The sequence below is a fragment of the Furipterus horrens genome, unplaced genomic scaffold (assembly GCF_987537825.1).
Source record: "Furipterus horrens unplaced genomic scaffold, mFurHor1.1.pri manual_scaffold_12, whole genome shotgun sequence".
In the NCBI taxonomy this organism is placed as follows: domain Eukaryota; kingdom Metazoa; phylum Chordata; class Mammalia; order Chiroptera; family Furipteridae; genus Furipterus; species Furipterus horrens.
This window is the reverse complement of record NW_028327182.1, coordinates 78,815,341-78,836,644: the sequence shown is the minus strand read 5'-3', so window position 1 is coordinate 78,836,644 and position 21,304 is coordinate 78,815,341. Positions and strand designations below refer to the sequence as shown.

Here is a 21,304-nt window from a genome sequence, read left to right as displayed (position 1 = left end):
CCTGTGGTGGACCCCAGCTTTCTCCCTCTGTTCATTCATCTGCATCTTATGAGTCAGCACCTCAGTGATGAGCCAACCCACATTCTTAGAACCACTCATTGTACTGCACCCAGTGTTAAGGCTGTATACACTGAACTCTAATTCCTAGAATCATTACCATGTGACTATGACATCATAGAATCCTGACATTCTGTTTCCTGATGTTACAAACCAAGCTACGAAATGCTAATGGGAAAGAAGTGGGGAAAATGTCCTGCACAACTGAGATCCAAGCTGCGTTTATTCTTTCCTCCTTATGGACATTCTTAGGTGGACTTCTCGTCTTATTCCTTTCCAGGCTAATCTGGAGGGCCATCAGAAAATGGCAAAACATCAAGAGAATAGGAATTCTCTAGGTCAGTTTCCTTATTTGGGACCCCACTGTATGAAGATCAGAGACAGGTTTGACATGTGTTTGTGTTTAGAAAATGATTAAGGCTTCACTCCATCTTTATAGGGTAAGAGACCCAGCTCTGATAGGGTACCTAAGAAAGGGGCTGAGCCTCCTGAGGCTGAATATCAGGCCCCCAGGCTGCTATTCCAAAGGCTTCGGGTGCAGGGCCAGGCCTCCTCTCCTACAACTTGGAGAAGAAATGTCTTGTATGGCTGATGATGAATGTTAGCTCTGGGAAAATAAACAACACCCACACATTGTGCTTATGCCTCTATTTTGTATTTTAAAATGACAATTGTGCTGGGTCCTGTGAAGGAGGCAAAAAGGAACACCAAATTCAACCTCAATTTCATAGATCCTTCATTCATGATTCATATGCCTTCACATATGTACACTGCCTTTTGTATACCCTGTGAACACAACACACTGAGTTGCACACACCTATCACATGGACACCCATGCACACACGTACATGACATCCTGCCTCAAATGTGGAGACCTTTTCATGATAAGACAAGTTTTGCGAGGGTGGGTGCTGTTGAATGGCATATGGCAAGTGACAATGACAAGAATAATGATATATTACCCAGATAAGATGTTGCTTACAAGCTTGAAATAAAACTCTCAAATGCTACATAACAGTTATTCTATTACCAGTGGTCCAAGGTGAAGAGCTTTATTATGCCCTATGTGGCTTGTTTCTAAATTTTGTTTTCTAAACTTTGTTTCTCTGATTATAGTAATTTCCATTGCAGAACATATTTCATCTGTGCAATATGATTAAATTGAAAAGTTTCTTGAAACATTTCTCTTAATGCTAAACGTTGACAGAAATAACAGAATTAATGATAGAATGGTAACTTTTTAAGATTATTGACAATCTCATAATACGGAATTCAGGTTTCTGCATTCAAGAAGTACCTAATATAGAAGTTCATAGATTTTGTTGCAAAATAAACTCACTCTATTACTAATTTCTTCTAGATTAAAGGTTTTAAGTAGTGGCATAAAAATTGGGGAAAGAATTCTGCAATACCGACTCCTTATCAATACTGACAGAATATACAGATAGGTATGGTGAATTAGCCTTCTTTTCCTATTTTCAATGCACAATTCAATTGGCAGAATTATTTAATCTTCTTAGACTTCTGCTACAGGAACTATATCATCTTCCCCATTATATTCATTTGCATGTAGTTACCAAAAATATGTGAATCCATTTGTCCATATATATTTGCTGTATTTTTCATTTCTTTCTTTGGATATAATTCCTGTCCACCCTTTAGTACAGGGGTACCTTTTAATTAGGAAGCAAATGTTACAAAATGTTAAGCAATGAGGTCCAAGCAAACAGAATACTATACTGTTATGCTCTTAAAGCTTGAGGATTTTGAGAAAAGTTGAGTGACTTCTCAATAATTTGTTATATTAATGCAAATTGAAAGTGCTGTTATTTTTTCTCTAAGCTTTTGGGAAAGTTGGCCTAATATAAAAAAATGCCACAAATCTAAGTACTGTCAAAAGTTCTTGTAAAAATTATTTGGAGAGTCATAATTTTTCTCCTTAAGTGTGCATTTTAAAAAGGTTTACTACATTAGTAAGTATAATTTTTATTATATCTTAGGGCCAATTTGTTTTCCACAGAAGGCACCTCCAATTTTATAATGAAATTCAAATGAGTGTTCTATATTAATGTCATATTGAATATTTTAAAAAAATCAATTCTCAAACATCTCAGGAATACACACAATGAATCATAGGTATGAAAGGGCAAATCATTGATCAAGATATGAACTCTATCCAATAGTTATTTATTAAGATTTCGCTTCCTTCCACTCAGAAAATATGAGTAAAAAAGATTAAGTCATTTCAAAATCCTGGCCCTATTAAATGAACTTCTCTAAAAGTCAGAGGGTCCAGGCAGCATGGTGTGGTCAGTCCTAATTTGCTTTTGTTTTTCTTGATGGTAATTCAAGACCAGCAACAGACATGGAGGTGAATTTAGACACTATCTTTCCTGATTGCCTGCTTGTGGGCATGTCATTTAATTTCTCCATACCTTGGTTTCTTTATCAATATAAAATGGATTTAATCATATTTGGTTTACATCATAGGATTATTATACATGTCATATATAATAAGTAAAGGCACTTGGCAAATGTGAGGATCAATTATAATTTCATCAGGATATGATACTAGATAAGGAACTAAAAGCAACATCAAATTCCTAAACCTTTTCCTTTTTCTCTCAGAAAAGCAGATACTTAAGTAATTACCTAAAAATCAATTTGTAATCTTTTTACTGTATCCACGTATCTTGATGGAAAAGGATAAGACCCTTGTTGCCAGAGCAGAAAGAAGCGTGCTCCTCTTAATCCTGATCACTACAGCAATATCCATCTGCAGGGTCTGGGAGTATGAGTGTGGAAGAAAAGTGTACTGAAGACTGTGAAATTCAGAGTTAAAAAGCTGTGCAGAAGACCAGTCAAATGCAAACTCAGTAAAATGTATCTCTTGAAACACTGAATGACCGACTTCAGTGTTCCGTGGGCTGGACTAAGTAGGTGGGGTAGTTTCTGGCTGATACCACAGCAAGCGAATCTATCAACAGATGACTTTCTCTGAGGTCCAGCTCACACTTGGTTCCTTTCTCTTGTTTATAGAAACTAACCTTGCCAAAGAGCATCAGTAGTAAACATTTTAAAAGTCTCCATCTCCATGAAGTATTTCAAGATCAAATAGAAATGTTACTTTCGGCACAGACCTTTGTGGGGCAAGTGTTGGTAAGTACATTTTTCACTGATACCTTGCTAACAGACTTTAGCCATGGGCATGATGATAGTTGGTATATAATCTTATCATGCAGGTAAGTGTCTAATATTCTCTGATGGCCTCATCTAAAATATCACTACTTCCCAACTGCCATCTCTGTGTCTACCCTCTTTAGTACTGTTGTGCTTATTTTTTCTTTGGAGTAAATATGATTACTTGGCATTATGTTTTATATTTATTGTCAGGGCAAAGGTTGTAAACATTTTGTTCTTCTTGTATGGATGTCTGGCATATAACAGAAGTTCAAGAAATTTTTATGTTTAGTGGATTCTCTGGCCTGAAATGTACAGCTGTTTTCCATTTCTTTGAATACAATAGCCTCTTTTCTTCCTTAAACAAACTAGTCTTTTTTTTTTTTCTTTTTGCCCTTTCATAATATTTATCATTTTACTTTGTGTTTTAATCTGGGTAACTTGGACTTATTAAAACTCAATCCAGACACCATCTCCTTGTGGAAACCTGACCTTGTCTCCACATTAGGCTAAGAGTCTGTCTCTAAGGCTCTATAACATGCATTGAACACTGTTACTAAAATTATCTGTGCATATGCCTCTCTCCCCAGCACACAGTGAGTTCCTTGAGTAAAAAGATTATGCCATGGAAATCTTTATATACCATTGTCTGAAAATACCAGATGTCCTATAAATGAATATTATGCTGATCATCATTTCAGTAGTATACTTTGATCTGAAACATTAAAAATCAGAATCTGTAATTTGAGGAAATGCTGCCATCAGATGGTGGTATGACAGAAGTAGACACATGTAAGCTAGAATTTCCTCTGCTTTTTTATAATTGGGAAAAACACTGCTCTTTTCTAACTAGTTTAATTCAAAATAATGAATTTTTAAGACATATTTGGAAGTGCATAAGTAAAACTGCTTTGATAATATCTGCAAGGCATATTGAATCATCTGGGAATGTGCCTCTCTTTTCTCTTCTTTCTGAGTTTTTGATTTATTTTTTCCCCCTCCAAAATCTCTGCTGGAATGACTTGTTAAGGAAGAATTTTGAAATTCTGATTATAATATGGATTTCTTGGTTAGGATCTCTTCAGCTGTTCTAACTGTGTTTGACTGTATGAGGATGATATTGGAAACAATATATTGTACTAAAGGTCACTGCTGTGAGGCAGAAGAGAACTTTTATCATCTACAAAATTTCCCCTTTTTATAAGAACACCATTGCTATTGTATGGACTCCTATGATCTTACTTAACTTGAACACATCTGCAAAGACCCTATTTCCAAACAAGATCACTTCCTGAGGTACTTATATATTAGGACTTCAACTTATATTTGGTTGGGGACGGGACACAATTCAACACTTAACCATTGTAATGATAAATGTAACAAACCTCAACAAGGATGTGACATCACAAATACCCTTACACCAAAAATATAACTTAAAAAAATGAATAAATGAAAAAGAAATAAAAAAGAATTATTAAAAATGCAAAGGTAGTAAGAACTTTTAGTTCAGTAATCTCATATCAGGACATACTAACTAGACAGAAAAAATATTAATAATCACGAAGACGACAGCAGCTTAATTAATTAGAGAGCTGATTGAAATGGTTAAAGTCAATATCTGAAAAGAAATTCAACTTACAAGTGACTATGGACTATTAGTAAGAATTCAGCATATATTAAGCCACAAAAAAATCCCAAGTATAGAACATAGAGTACAGACAAACAAAATTAACTGAACAGAGTACAATAAATAAGAAAATAATAAATAAACCCAGGGGAAAAAAAGAACCAAAAACAAAGACCTTACAACTAAAATATTAAAAAGTCTCTCTTTAATGATTCTTGACTCAGAGAAATCAAAATAATAATTTTGGTATATATAAAGCATAAAAATAATGAAAACACCACATATCACTTGCAGCTAAAGTATAAGAAGAGGGTGATTCTGGGTTAAAGGCATAACAAAAAACTTAGATGAATAAAAAAATTAAAATAAATGAATTAACTATGAATCTCAAGAAGTTCAAGAAATAAAATTAAATCTAAGCAGAATAAATGTAAAAAGTCAGAAATTATTGAATTATAAAACAGCCTATTATTTGAAACAAACAATAAAGAAAGAAACCAATAGCTAGTCTAAACAAGGAAAAGAGGTACAAAACACAAATACATATGAAATAAGACATTAAAATGAGAAAATAAGTACAGATAAAAGGAAATGAGAACAATTTGTTTGCAATAAAATTTGAAAACTTGATGAGTCCTTAGGACAACATAAATTACCAAAACTGACCATAAAAGAAATTTTAACAGAGCAAATATCTGGAGGAAATAAAGATGTTGTCAAAGACCTATATTAATATCACCATCATCACCCCTCCTAGCTGGAGACCTAGATAATTTCAAGGTCTAGTCAAACAAATCTTCAATGTGTGGGTTTTTCTAATGATAATTCAACAGTGCCAGGACAGAAAATAATAGAAAGAAAACACCCACTTTTCTTTTTCAATGAAGGCAAAGTATCTACATCAAACCCCCCAAATATAGCAAATTAAAAATCTCTACAGAATAATGTCCTTAATACTCTGTGGAAGGATTCTCGGCCAGCTACCCCGTGGAAGAAGAAAAGGAAGGGAGAGGAAAAGAAGGAGAAGAGAACGGTGAAAAAAGGAGAAAAAGAAAAAGAAAATAAGAATGAGGAGAAAAATCCAATAACCAAAGGGAAAAAAATATTATCTTCAAAACAGGATACCTTCTAGAAATCCCTCTAGAGATCAGAACATGGCAAAGTATCAATCACTTTTATGCGTGTGTGGTTTTTTGTTTGTTTTTTAAGTTATCACAAGGTATGTTTTTACAACTACTTGTGGAGATTTTTTAAATTTAGTTCTAAATATAGTCCTAGTCTGAAACAATTCGTTCCCTTGGGGAGAGGGGTTTGTTGTTAATTATATAATGAACTATGTTTCTTTATTTCTCTGAAGCCTAGACCATTTAAAACCAAAATTATGGCTCATATTTATTAAGTATTTATTTTTAGCCTCATTCTAGGCACCACTTTTATGTTCACATTCTGTTTTTCTGTCTTCTCTGACTTCAATTTGTTTTTTTAGGTAATTTATCACTTTAAGTGTCTTTGTATTCTGCCTTAACTCCTTCCCATAAAAGTTCAATCTTTTCTGTGAATGTGAAATTCTTTCTGTAGATATGTAAATAAGACTTTAGCTAGAACAACAGTTGTCAGTCTCAGTATACAGAACAACTAAATGAGCAAAGAAAGCATCATAATTCATTTGAAAATAAGAAAGAATATTTCAAAAATGATACTGGGAAAATTGACTAAATAAGAAACTATTTTGCTGGGTTTTGCTCATTTTTGTAATGTAATGAAAAGAAAAATATAAAACATAATAGAAATGATCAGTCTCTTCACATTTTGCATCCATTGTTTATGTTATAAAATAAAACAACATTTTCTACCACCTTGAAATTTATCTTCATCTATGTTTTATTTCATTTCCTTTCTTATTTCATATTTCATATTTAACATACTATCAAGCATCAGGAACTCTTTTTGTTAAATAGTATGAGATATGCTTTAAGTTAGAGATCTTTATCATATGAACAAAGAAAACATTTGTAGAAAATACAATATTCACACTGATTATTTCTGGATGATTTCATTGTTTGTCTTTTTATGTACACGATAAAATATTCAAAAAGTATCAAAGGGTATATAGTAAAAAAAATACTTTCTTCCTTACCCCTGTCTCCATCCACTGCCATGAGTTTCTTCCTTCAAACCTGCAGATTCTTAGCAACACTGTCAGATTTATTTTCTTTAGTTGTTTAGGTAACTTAAGATAATAATTCTCCCTCCCTCACCATAGGTTATATCTGTAAAATTTAAATTATGAAGTGATAAAATTTGTTATTACTTGTGGCAATTCTTTGTGGAGAATAGTAAAGTGAATGGTTAATGGAGCCAGTGGAGGTAAAATTAGATCTGAATTCAGGTTAGTCCATTGATCTTTTTCTTTTTTTTTTTTAAAGTATATTTTATTGATTATATTGTTACAATAGTTCCAATTTTTTTTCCCCTTTGCTCCCCTCCGCCCAGCACCCCCCTTCCCCAACAATCCCCTACCCAAGTCCATGCCCATGGGTCGTATATACAAGCTCTCCTGCCTCACCCTTTCATATATTCTTCTTCTTTTTTTAAAAAAATAATTAATTAATTAGTTAAATATTTTAACAATAAAAAATAACAATCCCTCCCTCTCAGACTTAAGACCCTTTACAATCTTATAAAGGACAATGGACGAAGGTCTCGAGCTCCTCTAGCTGCTTCAAGCTGGACATGGTCGTCGTCCTACCTACCCTTGGGTCAAGAAATCCCTAATAAGAGTGGGGGTGTGGAGGGGAGGGTGGCCTTCCCACAAGGGGAAGGATCGTGCAGACTCCAGGTTGGTTGGCTGTCTCTGGACAACGGCATGCTTGGTTTAACAGGTTGGCATCCTTGTTGTATTCTGGGGGCAACAAGGTTAAAGGACATCATTCAATCCGTAACCACTAGATGACAAAAGACAGGTATTAATTTTTCAATGTCCCACATTAGGGAAAAGAAGGGCTTCTTTGGAGGAAGGTATGCCAGGTACATCTCACCTGTCCAAAACCCTTTTGCCCATTATACTTAGTTTGGACTGAGGGAAACATTTTAGGTTTCCCCCTCTCAGGCCTCTGGGCTCTTTCTGTCCAAGCCATTAGGATAGAAAAGAGAAACCAGTTTTAAAGTGAAGCCCACAGACCACCCTGTTCTTCACCAACCCAGCCACTTAGTTCAGCCAAACCATTGAGTCTCAGGAGGCAGCACTGCAGAGAGGATTAAGTGAGGCCTATACGTACAGACAATCACTCAGGTAATGAGATTGTAGGCTTATGCCCTTTGAAAACAGAAAACACATGTTAATTTATGTAACATAACCCACATACAAGTCTCTAAATCTGTAGGACTGTCTTATCGGAAAGACATCCAGTTGCAAGGCATTTGACATTCTTCTTGCCTGTAAATTAAACATCTTTGATAATGCCACAGACATAGTTTAACTTTCAAATGAAAACAAATTTTAAATGAAAAGAAACTTTAAAGACGGTTAGCTGCACTACTTTATAGTCTACCACTGGGCATTGTGATCTTCCTTGAATCTTGATTTTTCTCCCTAAGATTACCCTCCTTGTCATTAAAGGGACTGCATTAAGTCCATTTTTAATTTATCCTGTTCATTTGCATAACACAACAAGAGCAGCAAATGATCACTTATGATCTTTAGTTCTGCTTTGCTGGAACTTACACAAGGAACATTTAGGGTGACCTTCAGTCTGCCCTTCAGGGCACAGAAGCTGAGCCACATACCTGGCATTCAGCCTCGCCTGTAAACACCTGTCTTTTCCAGGTCCTCCTGGTTTTCCATTGTGCCTTAAGGTCCCTTCTAGCCATCTTTCAGGAAAACAACTTTTGTTCCTTACCTGGAAAGATTGCTATGGACCACTCATCCATCCAAGGTACCAGGCCTTTTATCTCGTGGACTTTTATTACCTTTGAAAGTCAGTCCCAGTTGCTCAGAGCTTTTTGGTAACAACCAAAGCCCAAGTACGTCTCCTTTAGGCATGACATTCCATTCAAAGTCTTAGTCAAAAAAATCGTTATTAACAACTGGTCTTATTAGTTTTATGCAAAGAAACTTAGGTCATTACTTACTTCTTTAGAATGCCAAATTCTGGAGGGATCAGATAGGGAGAAAATATATACAGTGTGAGGGAAAATCCTTGTCCTTCTAATATTCACTGAACTTGCAATTCTATTCTTTATATTTTTATTCCCCCCCACTAAAAATTTTTCTATTTGTTTGTTTTTCCATTACAGTTGTCTCACTTTTTTCCCCCTCTTGCTTCCCTGCACCCTGCCCCCCCTTCTTCCACATTCAGTCTCCACCCAGTTGTCCATGTCCATGGGTCATTTATACATGTTCTTTGACTAGACCCTTCCCCTTCTTACCACTTCTCTCCCTCCCATCTCCCCCTTTGTTGCTGTTAGTTTATTCCTTGTTTACAAGTCCATTGATCTTGTATCTTCAAATTGAAATACATCCCGGGGAGGAGGTAAAGGCTGTTCCAAGAGATTTTTGAAGGGCCGACAGATACCATCAGTTCTCCAACTTTCATAAGTGCTATTTCTTAAAATGGATCTACCTGAGGATTCTTCACAATGATTCTCCTCTCCTATCTTCCTTTTACAACCCATCTTAAAGAAGAGATGTACTATCATTACCTCCTTTTGATAAATGAGGAATTTGATGCATAAAGAGATAAAATGAAAAAATTATACTATCTATAGTTTATTTCAATGAATAAATGAGTTAATATATAATATGCTGAATATTAGCTCATTCGAGCAATATTTATATCCATAAATACATACATTAATTTAAAAGTCCATCTTATTTGTAGGAATTTCCTATATGATTTTACTTTTGATAATTATCAGAATCTGTAATATAGTTATGTTGCTTAATCAAATGCATCTTAACAACTGTAATGATAATTCAGTCCAGAAAAAAAATTATAAATATGTTTAGATTTGCATCTTTCTGATGACTAGTGATGTTGAGCATTTTTTCATATGCCTATATGTATGTCCTCCTTGGAGAAGTGTCTCATAATGAGATATCACTTCACACCTACCAAAATGCCTACCATTAATAAATCAACAAATAATGAGTGCTGGTGAGGAAGTGGAGAAAAGGGAACTCTAGCGCACTGTTGGTGGGAATGCAGACTGGTGCAGCCACTGTGGAAAACAGTATGGAATTCTCTAAAAAATTAAAAATGTAACTGCCTTTTGACTCAGCAATCCCACTGCTATGATTATACCCAAAGAATCCTGAAACACCAATTCAAAAGAACCTATGCATCCCTATGTTCATAGCAGCACTATTTACAACAGCTAATTGCTGGAAACAGCCTAAGTGCCCATCAGTAGATTAACAGATAAAAAATCTGTGGTACATTTACACAATGCAACACTACACAGCAGAAAGAAAGAAGGAATTCCTACCTTTTATGACAGCATGGATGGAACTGGAGAATATTATGTTAAGTGAAGTAAGCCAGACCGTGAAAGACAATCACCACATGATCTCACGTATAAGTGGAACCTAATGACGATGGAACTCAGGGGCAGGCTGGGTGGAGGGGGCACAAAGAAGGAAAAATTGGGACAACTATAATAGCATAAACAATAAAATATTTAAATAAGTAAAATATTTAGAGACAGGTGTCAGAAAATTTATATTCTTTTAGTTTCTTGGACCTATCTTGACATTTCACAACTGTTTCCCCATCTCTACTCAATTACTGTCTCCTAGAGGTATTGAGCAATAATTACTGAATCAACATGACATAGGATAATCATAAGCCAGGTTTTTGCCAGTTGTCCTGATATAATTGATAAGAGAGTCTCTTGCATTCTTGAAGTTTATGTGTGCGGACAATAAATAATAGACCCACCTTTGATGTCAAAGCCATAGGACATTTTCCAAAGAAAAAGAAACACTAGAGAGAATGTAACTTTGAAGGACTCCTTAACTGCTCCATAGATTAAAACGTTACCTTTGGTTAGAAAAAAAACTTTTTCTCTCTGATGCCCTAATTTACACCATTTCCATCCCATGACCTGCCACATTCCTCCCTTTGGGTCTCATTTAGCCTTGCTGGAAACTTATATTTTTCATTAGTCTCGTGATATACATATATGTATAATTAACATATTTTTATCATTCTGGACTTTGTTACCTGGTTTTTTCTCCCATTTATTTTGTTTAATTTCCTTTTTTCCCCATCCAGTCAGTATTAACGAATGATAATATTGTATCATATACAACCCCACCGGTTTAGGGTGAGAATTTTCTAATAAGCCTTTCGGACTCTAAATCTGCTTTTTCTCATACCATCCTTAGGTCCAAGTTTGGGGAAGACCTGACTGGATAGGTTCTGAGTTGATTGGAAGAAATCCCCAAGTTGACATATTTCCCTTCTGCAAGGAGATTGGTCAGGGAGAGCGAGTTGTAGTCCCCCCTCCACTCAAGGAAGAAGGATTAACAGACAATAAACATGCTGCTCCACCTGGTAAAGCCTGCCCTTAAAAACAAAACTCCTTAACCACAGATCAGTTTTTTCCACCTTGGCAGTGGCTTACATTGTTTCTTGCAAGGACCCTGGTTCCCAAGCACAGAATCTATGTATTTTCATCGCTGGGGCAGCTTTGATGAGCTGAGCCTTCCCGAAATCTGTCTCAGCTTTGCGAAGGGTTTGCAGTCTCATTTCTTGTCAGTCTGGGGTCCCTGCGTTCAGGGCCCTGGTGTCTCCCCTGAGGCTGGCTGCTCAGCCTGGATGCTGCCACACAGCCGGGTGCTGGCCTAACCTTTCCGGCTTCTGAAGTTGAATGTGACTTACAAACTATTTTTTTCTTCAGAGTATTTCTTTGGCTATATATCACAGACTTTGGCAAGTAATGTCGTTTTTTTAATTAATGTCTAATTCATCTTTATGTTGTTTTAAATGTTAATTTCTTGTTTGATTCATGACCTATTGAGATTAATGTGGTCTGCTTTTATTTTATTTGGGATAAAGTGGCTGGCTGCTTTTTCTGCTTTGGTGAAATTTATGGACCAAGAATATCACTGCCTTTATTATTTCTAGTTTATAAAATGTATGGGGAAATTGTTGCCTAGGGCACATGATCATTTTTACTACTAAATGGACTTTTGAAAGAATATATGTAGTATATTTTTTATATATAAGAACTCTAATTGTGTTATATATGTTTTCTGTATCCTTAATTATTGGATGACCAGAAGAGGACTGTCAAAATTTTTCATTGATGATTTTGTAGCTTTATCAAATATCTTGAATTTCTAATAGGTTTTGAATTACAAATTTTATATAACATCAGTTATATAAAGTGCATAAAGTTACCTATTATATCGTCTCACCTGAGTGTGCCTTTTATCAATATGAAATATTCAGTTCTGTCACATTTAGGGATTTTTAAGTTTTTGGGGGGTGGGACTGGAACATTTTTAAGTACAGCATTAGTATGTAACATTGCTTCCATTCATACTTCATTGGGACGTCTTTGCCCAGCTGTCTTTCAATCATCTGTCTTATTTCCTTTTCGGTGTGTCTCATAAATGCCGTGTACCTGGATTTTTATTCTTTTATTGATTTACAAATACACTTATTTGTTAATTTACCAGGGGAGTTATTCTTCTTATGGTTATCTGCTTTATTGGTCTTTATAATATTTAGAAATTGAATTTGCTGTATAATAGAATATCCAATATCAGTAGCTTAAAAAAATGATGTCTATTAATAAAAAAAAGGGAGAATGGGACTTCCGGCCAAGATGGAGGCTTAGACGGATGCACTAGGTCTCCTCTACAACTAGAGAGAAATACAACTACTTCAAAACAAAGGATAACTAGAAATTCCAAAAAATAAAACTACACGGAAGCCCAACATATGAAGTTATAAACCAGCGGTGCCCTTTGGGCAGGTAAGAGCGAAAGGGGGCGGCGCTGTTTGCGGTCGCACCTGGGACAGTGGCGGGAAGAGCAATCCCGGCTGCAGTCGAACCCCCGGCAGCTCGCGACCCCAACGCTGGGGAAAGCAGCCACCACATCGCCTTGAACAGTGAGGCCCAGGGGGGCGGGAGGACGGATCCCGGTCTCCTAGCGGAATAACTGTGTGAATCCATCTTGGACCCCCGCCCTCAAAGAAAGCGCCACAGGGCTGCGAAATAGGTCGCGGACAGGCACCGGTTGCTGGATTGTGACGACAAAGCACCACGGCACAGCAAGAAAGGCTGCCGAACGGCGCCGGTCGCTGGGTCATTACGAGTACACAGGCACTGCCCCCTACAGCCAGCCCAAGAAAACAAAACACATCTGTCAAAATGAGGCAGACAACTATAGAAATCCGGGTGGCACAGCTCACCAGGCAACAAATGGAGAACCTGACAGATGAACAGATAAGAAACCTGTCAGATGCTCAGTTCTGGGCCATTGTTATCAGGTGGCTTACAGAATTCACAAAAGATCTGGAAAAATATGAGAAAGAAGCGAAAAACACTCATAACGAAAGGAACAAAACCACATACGAGACAGATGGTGAGGAAAAAAAATCCAGAGTTCATTTCAACAAACTGGAATATGGAGAAGGAACAAGCAGTCAACCAATGCAGGGAGAGGAAATGGGAAGCAACAATGAGAGGATCAGAAACGTCTGGGACAGCTATAAAAGGCCCAACATAAGAATCATTGGTTTGCCAGAGAGTGAGGAAGATGAACTGGAACTTGAAAAATTGAGTGAAAATATAATAAAGGAGAACTTCCCAGACTTGGGGAAGGAAATAGACTTACAGGTCCAGGAAGCACAGAGAGTTCCAAAAAAACTGGACCCAGGGAGAACCTCTCCAAGACACATTATAATCAAAATGTCAAAAATTAAAGATAAAGAGAGAATCTTAAAAGCAGCAAGAGAGAAGAAAATAATTATGTACAAAGGGGTCCCAATTAGACTATCAGCTGACTTCTCAAGGGAGACCCTGCAGGCAAGAAGGGACTGGCAAGAAATATTCAAAGTAATGAAAATCCAAAACCTACAACCACGAATACTCTATCCAGCGAAATTGTCATTCAGAATAGAAGGACAGAGAAAGTGTTTCCAGGACAAAATAAAACTGAAAGAGTTCATTAGATCCAAACCACTGTTATATGAGATGTTAAAGGGACTGGTTTAGAAAAAGGAGGATCAAGACAATGAAATCTAAAATGAAAACTGCATCACAAGAAACAACAGGAGCTAGGGAATTGAAACAAAGGCAAAACTAAACAGGCAACGAGAGTGGAAAAAGAACTATAGGTACAGGGAACATATTGGGGGGAGGTCAACAGGGAGGGGGAATGGGGAGAGGGAGGGAGATGATATAGGAATTAAGGATCATGGTAGGAGGGAATGGAATAGACAGAGAGAGGTTGAGAAGAACTGTATGCACAACTAATGGACATGATCTAAAAGGGGGGGACAACTGGAGGGAGGGGGGCCACTGGGTGGAGGGGAGCAGAGGGAAGGGAAATTGGCACAAATGTAATATTATAATCAATAAAACACATTAAAAAAAAAAAAAAGGGAGAATGGGTACCAGATACACAACTAAGCTCCATTCCAGCCTAGGTTCCATATCTTACTGGAGAGGCAAAATTACATGGTGGTTGTAATTTTTGAGAGACATGGACTCAAACACTGGCTCCTCCACTTCCTCCTGTGTAATCTTGGGCAAGTTAGTTTTCTTAAGTTAGATTCTGTTCTTATAATGTGAATAACCTCCTTTAAAGTATTGTAGGGAAAATTATATGATAATACATGTAAACCATTCAGGGTACATAAGCACTGACTATTAACTGATATTTCCATTTCTGATTTGTTACTTTTTATTACTTTTATTTAGTTCCTTGCAACCTTGACTTGGATAATTCCATTTTTAATATATAGCATAGGCATATTAGGTAAATCAAATTCAGAACAAAATTTCCATTCTGTATTTCTCTATGTATCTCTGCACATTTTATAACCACATCCTCTTCTTGCATGAGATCTTCACACGACTCTTCTTTCCTTCCAGAAATGAAACTAATCTGACATTCATGTCTGGATTAGCATTTTGTTTTTAGCATTATACACCTGTTAAGATTTTTTTCTTAATATTTGCTTCAGGGTCAAAATTGCATTATTTTTCCCTCTCATTATGCACCACTTTTATCTTCCTGATTTTTTTTTCTTTTTTTTTTTTTTTCTCTTGAACACTTTCCATATTTATTTGAAAGGGAAAGTGTGGGTGGTATAATCTCTGAATTCTTAAATATCCAAAAATGGTTTTTATCTTCCTGTCACAAGTGAACAATAATTTGATTGGATGTAGAATTGTTGGCTTGCAATCCTTTTTTTTTTTTCACAATTTCAGTGAATGTTGTTTCAGTGTCTTCTAGAATTTAAGACAACCTGCTCCCAATCCACCCTCTATCCTCTGCCAGCACTCAGCAATGACATGTGTCTTGTTGAGCTCCCTTATGCTCATAATTAGGCTCTGCTAACAGGGCTACAAGAGGAGACAGGAATCCTAGAGGAGAGGAAGGGAACTGCTTCTTCCATATTTTGCATCTGTAATTTTCAGCCTCACCTGCTCAATGATATTTTACTCATGTAGCAGTCAGTACTTAAAAAACTATTAAAACTATTGAAAAACTATTTTTTTCTCAACATTGCAAGAACCAAGCTCACAGCATCTCCTCAGAGGTACAATTGCTAGCCAAGCCAAAACCTGTCCTCATAGGTCTGAATCTCAACTACCAAGGGTACCTCTTTTAAGATGCTAAATGTTGATAATCCTGACCTCTTTTATTGATCTTTCAGCCAGTGTTGGGGTGCAGCTTCCTGCAGTTATGACATCTATGTTATCTCCATATTCTTTTCTTGCTTTTCAGATCCTCCTTACTACTTAACACATTTTTAGAACCGCACTGGGAACAGTAATTGCAATTTTTAAAAGTTTAATTACATAATCTGTTAACTCTTTCATTGGAGGTCATTTCATCGCTTTTCTCTGCCTGAGCCTCCTGTTTTCTTACACTTTACATATAACTGTCCATTTTTATTGTCTGCTAATATTCATAAATGAAGATTTAAAGTATTCACAGTGTCCTTTGGTAACCATGTTGACTGCTGTTTGTATTCTAAAGATACCCATAACTATCCTCCAGCTAAACAGGGAGATTTAAGCCCCATTTTGGAAGTCAGAGCCTCAATTTACTGTGCATTTTCCCACACAGGCAAACCCAGGGTGGACAATGCTGTGACCAGCAACTCTGCAGATGAGGCTGTCTCTGGATGAGGTCTTAAAGTATTCAGTTAATTTTTCTCTGACTACTTTCCAAAGTGCTTCAGAGAAAAAAAAGTGTTGTTTGCTAGCTAAAATGTTCCTCCTCAGCAACTGCTTGGCTTCAGAATGCCTCCTCTTAGCCCCTCTGGCTTTGTGGCTCCATCCTCGATCTGTGCCTCAGGTGGAGAGCTTTCTACCTTTGTCAAAGAGCCAGCGTTTCCAGATTTTGCTCCTTCAACCCAGGAAGTCTTCTCAGAATTATCTCCCATTTCATCCTGACACTGAACAATGTCCATAGCTTTTAGGTTCCAGTGCCTTTTTTGGTTTGGTATGCATTTTTTTGTGTGTTACATATTATTTTTTCTGGATAAATGTTCTTTAGGTTTGTGACATGAGGTTTGTATTGTTCTCAATTTTGATAAAACTAACATATTCTTATTTTTGTTACTTTCTATGATTTGGAGGGTTGTAAACATATGGCCTGCCCCCATCTTTCTGGAAGCCTGTTAATATCTGATTTATACTTAAAGAATCACTTATGAAGCTTAGTAGAGAACAAATATGTTCATATGTAAAGAAAAGAAAAAAGATTTCATGAAAACTATGTATTAATAATTATCAATATGCTGATACACACACATACACACACACATAAAATCTTCACATTATTCCTAAGCTTAGAAATATCTCAACACTTAATATAAATGTTAAAATAGATGTCAGTAACTCGCATGTTTAAGTAAGTTGCAACACTACCACTTCACAAAGCAGTTAGAAGAAAACCAGTTGAAGATCTTAGAATATTACCCAAACACATGTAAATGAGGGTAAATTGGAAATAGAAAAGGTTTTTTGAAACCAGTTCTACCGTAGCAGAAGTGTGGGATTATATCCTCTCATGTGAAGCCTGAAGAAAAAGGCATTCGAGAGACCACTCAGAAATTTCAATTTGCATCTCTTGAACTTTGGGGACACAGTGAACTGACATCTGGCTTACCTGTGATAAAGGACCGTCTGGCTAGCTACTCTATGCCAGGAAAGTTGCCACACTGAAGGTGGTCTGTCCTTCTAGTGTTTGTTGGGGCAAAAAATACTTGAGTTTATCCATGGGCCAGATGTGAATCCCATGTGAGACCTTCTCTTACCTGCTCCAGAGGCAACTGGAGGTTAAGGGTTTCAGCAGAATATAGCACTATGAGGTATATGGAGAAAAGACTTGTGAGCAACCCAGTGGTTTACCCAATTCACAGGAACCACAAATGGCACATGTAGCAGTGAAATATTATTAAGATGGCAACTGTTCTGCCCCCTCCCCTTGCATTTCTCAGTTCCTTTCCTTTATTTTCCTAGCATGGAGTATCTTCTAACACACCTTATTAATTAAGCTCCATATAGGCAGGGATGTTTGTATAAGTTGTTTGCTGATTTATCCCAGTCACCAAAGTAATGCGTGGGTCATGATAGGAGCTAAAGAAATAGTTGTTGACTGACTTGAATTGGGTTTGCCAAAGAGCAATGGAAGAACTCACAGAAGTAAACATTAAACATGCCCCATGCTCAGAGAGCCCCAGGGTGAAAGCGTCATAATCTAAAAGCAGTTGAGTCCAACTCTTCAACTCCGGCCTTCCCTTTCTGTTCACTGCCCTACATGACCTATATTTCCGCAGAAGCCATAGATAGCCTAGTCACTGGGCAACTAGGAATAAAACCCCCCAAAATGCTTAATAGAGAAGAAAGTGACCTCTTTCCCAGTACAGATAACCTACCGCAGGAATACCTGAGCTGGAAGTGTGTAAAGCTTCAATTATAAATAAAATTAATTTTTATTATTAGCATTATTAAAACTATAGTGGACTGGGCATATTAAAGAAACACATAGTTTGAAAACTAGAAATAACTGGAAGAACATTAATTTACCTAAAGTTGACCTGAAAAATCAAGAGGGCTGCAAAAGATTTCATCCAAATGCATCAGGGTTTTGATGGCTAAATTTCTGTTTATATTCTACAAGCTCTGCTTATTTCATAGATCAGATACATTGGCAGGTTAAAAGCATTCATTTTTTTCCCCCTCCTTGTAGCATTTTCCCTCCAGTCAGGTCAGACCATCTTGTAGATGGACATGCTTGGGACTGTTTTTTCTACCATATCACAGGCTAGTCAACCCCAAAGTCTATATCTAGTAGCCCTTGTTTTCTAGCATGTAATAAAGCGTATATCTTATATCAACTACTTAATAAATGCTTGATGAGTGAATGAATTAATAAGTGATGGAACTTCTTGAGGTTAGAAAACTTTAGGAACAGCAGGAAGTATGAACTATTAGGAAATGTGTGAGAGGTAAAATTAGGTAAGTAAAATGGGTGGGTATGTGTTCCTTTACTGAATATCCAGTATAGGTCCAATCAATTTTTCTTGAAAAAAAGAATGAAACAATGAATGAATGAATACTAACATAAATAAATTGTGAAAAAGGGCTACCCATGTATAGACAAGATATAAAGAAAAAAATAGTTTTGTTGATTTGTTTATTCATCTATATCCATGTCAATAAAATTGATTTTGTACATTTGTCTCTGCTTTTTTTTTTTTCAGATAATCCTTGTCTTGGTACTAAGCATTGGGTCTCTTATAATCTATTTCATCAACTCTTCTGAGTGAGTAAAATCCCTAGTCACCTTTGTCTGCTGTATCATTAGGTTGCCAGCTAATTTTGAATTTTCTGTCATGAAAAAATGGTTAATATGATTTTAAACATATTCACATACACAAGCTCATAATAAGGATAAGTGTTTAGTTGCCCCCAGGCAGCACTAAAACCAACTCCACAAAAATGCATGATTTGCTTCTGCATCCAGCTGTGCTGCTTTGCTAGGGGCTCTCTAGTCTTTGGGTCACTTAGGAGGGCTTTATACACCTTTGGATTCTTTAGATGTTGAAGCAGCAGTTCTGCAGTCATTTCAGGGTGTCTCATAGGTCCAAACAGCTTAGGGTAGTCTTGAGAAAGAAAAATACTAGATCTCACCTGGGGCAAAGGAGCAAATTATTGTCTGCTCCTCTCTGAAGACATTTTCTTTTATGCCAAAGTGAGAATGAACCCAATCTAATCTGAACCCCATGCTGGACCTCTGGGAATTACCTTGGATTTCCAGCTGAGGTAAAACTGGGATTGTGGGGCCAAAAAAGTCACGCAGCTTTAGAGATCCTAAGAAAACTAGTAGTCTTTGCTTTGTGAATTCCTTATTGACCTTTTAGAAATTTGTGTGTTTTCTTTTTAATTTGTTTTGGGTCAGTTCATTTGACCTAAGTTGTTCTGTATCAAAAGTGTACAGAACCTAAATTTTGGGGCTGGGTAGATGGACATACAAACCAAGAAAAGCCACATAGTTTCTAAGCCTCTGAATCCCTGTTGATAAAACAGAAGTAGAAGCAATAATCTCTGTGAAAGCAAAGCAGGTAATTTTCCTGTTATTTTCAGCTCCACACACAGTCTAGTGGTTTTATTCATGCATACCTCTATTCCCAAGATAAAAGATATTTCCTTGAGATATGAACTTAGGTGTCTAGATTGGCTCTTTTTATTTCATTGTGTGTAGCCACAGCTTTTAAAATGTACATCTTTATAAACTGTCCTTGTTTCTTTTCCAGCCTTGTCAGGAGCTGGTCTTCATACCAAGACAAAACCATGCCTATTGATCTGACTTTCAGTGCTTTCTTTATTTTCTATTTTGGGTTGAGAGTAAGTACCTATTGAAAGTGGGAGTAAACAGACAAGCACAACAGGTGCAACACAAAGAGATCTGTGTGTGCCTTGGTTAGGCAGTCGGCCTATGTTTGCAGACTCTAAAGTTAGAGGGTCCATGCCCTAAATTGTTAAATGCATACTAAGTAATAATAACTCTCTTGCATCTGAAGCTGTAAACCAGGCCAAAAATTCCAACACAAAAATATCATCAGCCTGTCAACACTGCCTTCCTTATTGGCTTTCCACCTACCATTGAGAAAGCTTTACTAATAATCACAAGCTAGCAGAACCTGGATAACAAGCCTCTGAAAATGTCATTCGCTTCACTGACGGCATATGTGCCATGTAATGGTATAAAATACTTTTATATCTTTGTTTCATTTTTGTTACACTCATATATTAAATAGTTCTCTCGTGCCACAGGCTCTTATTGAGGACCTATCCTAGATCTAGATTTCAGTGTACTTAGATATGTTATACATACAAGGTCTGTCTGGAAAAAGTCCAGCTATTGTTAATGTAACGGGAACCGTTTGTGCAACATTAATGTAACCTGGCAGCCAAGGAGAGTGGACTGGAATGCACATGTGTGAACAACGATGACCTCACTATACTAGTCAGTGGGGGATGTAGACACCATTGAGTGAACATGTGTATTGTGTGGCCATCACATTCAAAATGACTGAGTGAGTAGAGCAATGAATATGCATCAAATTTTTCAGTAAGTTTGAATATTCCTCTGGGAAAACTATTCAGATGATTTAAAAGGCTGCAGCTATGGGCAACTGGTGATTGGCAGCTTCATTACAACAATGTGCTCACTTATGCATCATGTCTTGTGCAGAGTTTTTTGGCAAAACATCCAATCACCCAGGTGACTCAGCTCCATTACAGCCCAGATATGGTGTCCTGTGACTTCTGGCTTTTCCCAAAACTGAAATCACCTTTGAAAGGGAAGAGATTTCAGACCATCAGTGAGATTCAGGAAAATAACAGCGGTGCAGCTGATGGCGATGGGAAAACTGTGAGATCCCAAGGTGTCTACTTTGGAAGGGACTGAGGTGTCATTGTCCTATATACAGTTTTTCCTTTATTTTGTATCTTCTTCAATAAATCTCTCTACTTTTCATATTACATGGCCGGATACCTTCTGGATAGACCTCATATATATATATATATAATATGTATTTCTGTGGCTATCCTTCAGAACATACTCTGGCCACACTGACCATCAAAATTATCTTTTTACAGCAAACTCTCCTTTCTGGAAATGCTTATTTCCTTAATCTAAATAGGGAAACTCATAAACACAGGCCCTAGCCAACCTAA

General features: G+C 36.8%; 1 protein-coding gene across 1 annotated transcript in view; it reads left to right on the top strand.

The window, feature by feature from the left end:
• The first annotated feature begins 200 nt into the window (after window positions 1-200).
• The window catches only part of KCNU1 (potassium calcium-activated channel subfamily U member 1), a 123,609-nt gene continuing 102,505 nt past the window's right edge, over window positions 201-21,304 (top strand). The window contains 4 exon segments of the mRNA XM_090258223.1: window positions 201-395; window positions 3,097-3,216; window positions 18,826-18,887; window positions 19,879-19,969. Of these exon segments, the coding sequence (XP_090114349.1) occupies window positions 201-395; window positions 3,097-3,216; window positions 18,826-18,887; window positions 19,879-19,969 (468 nt within the window).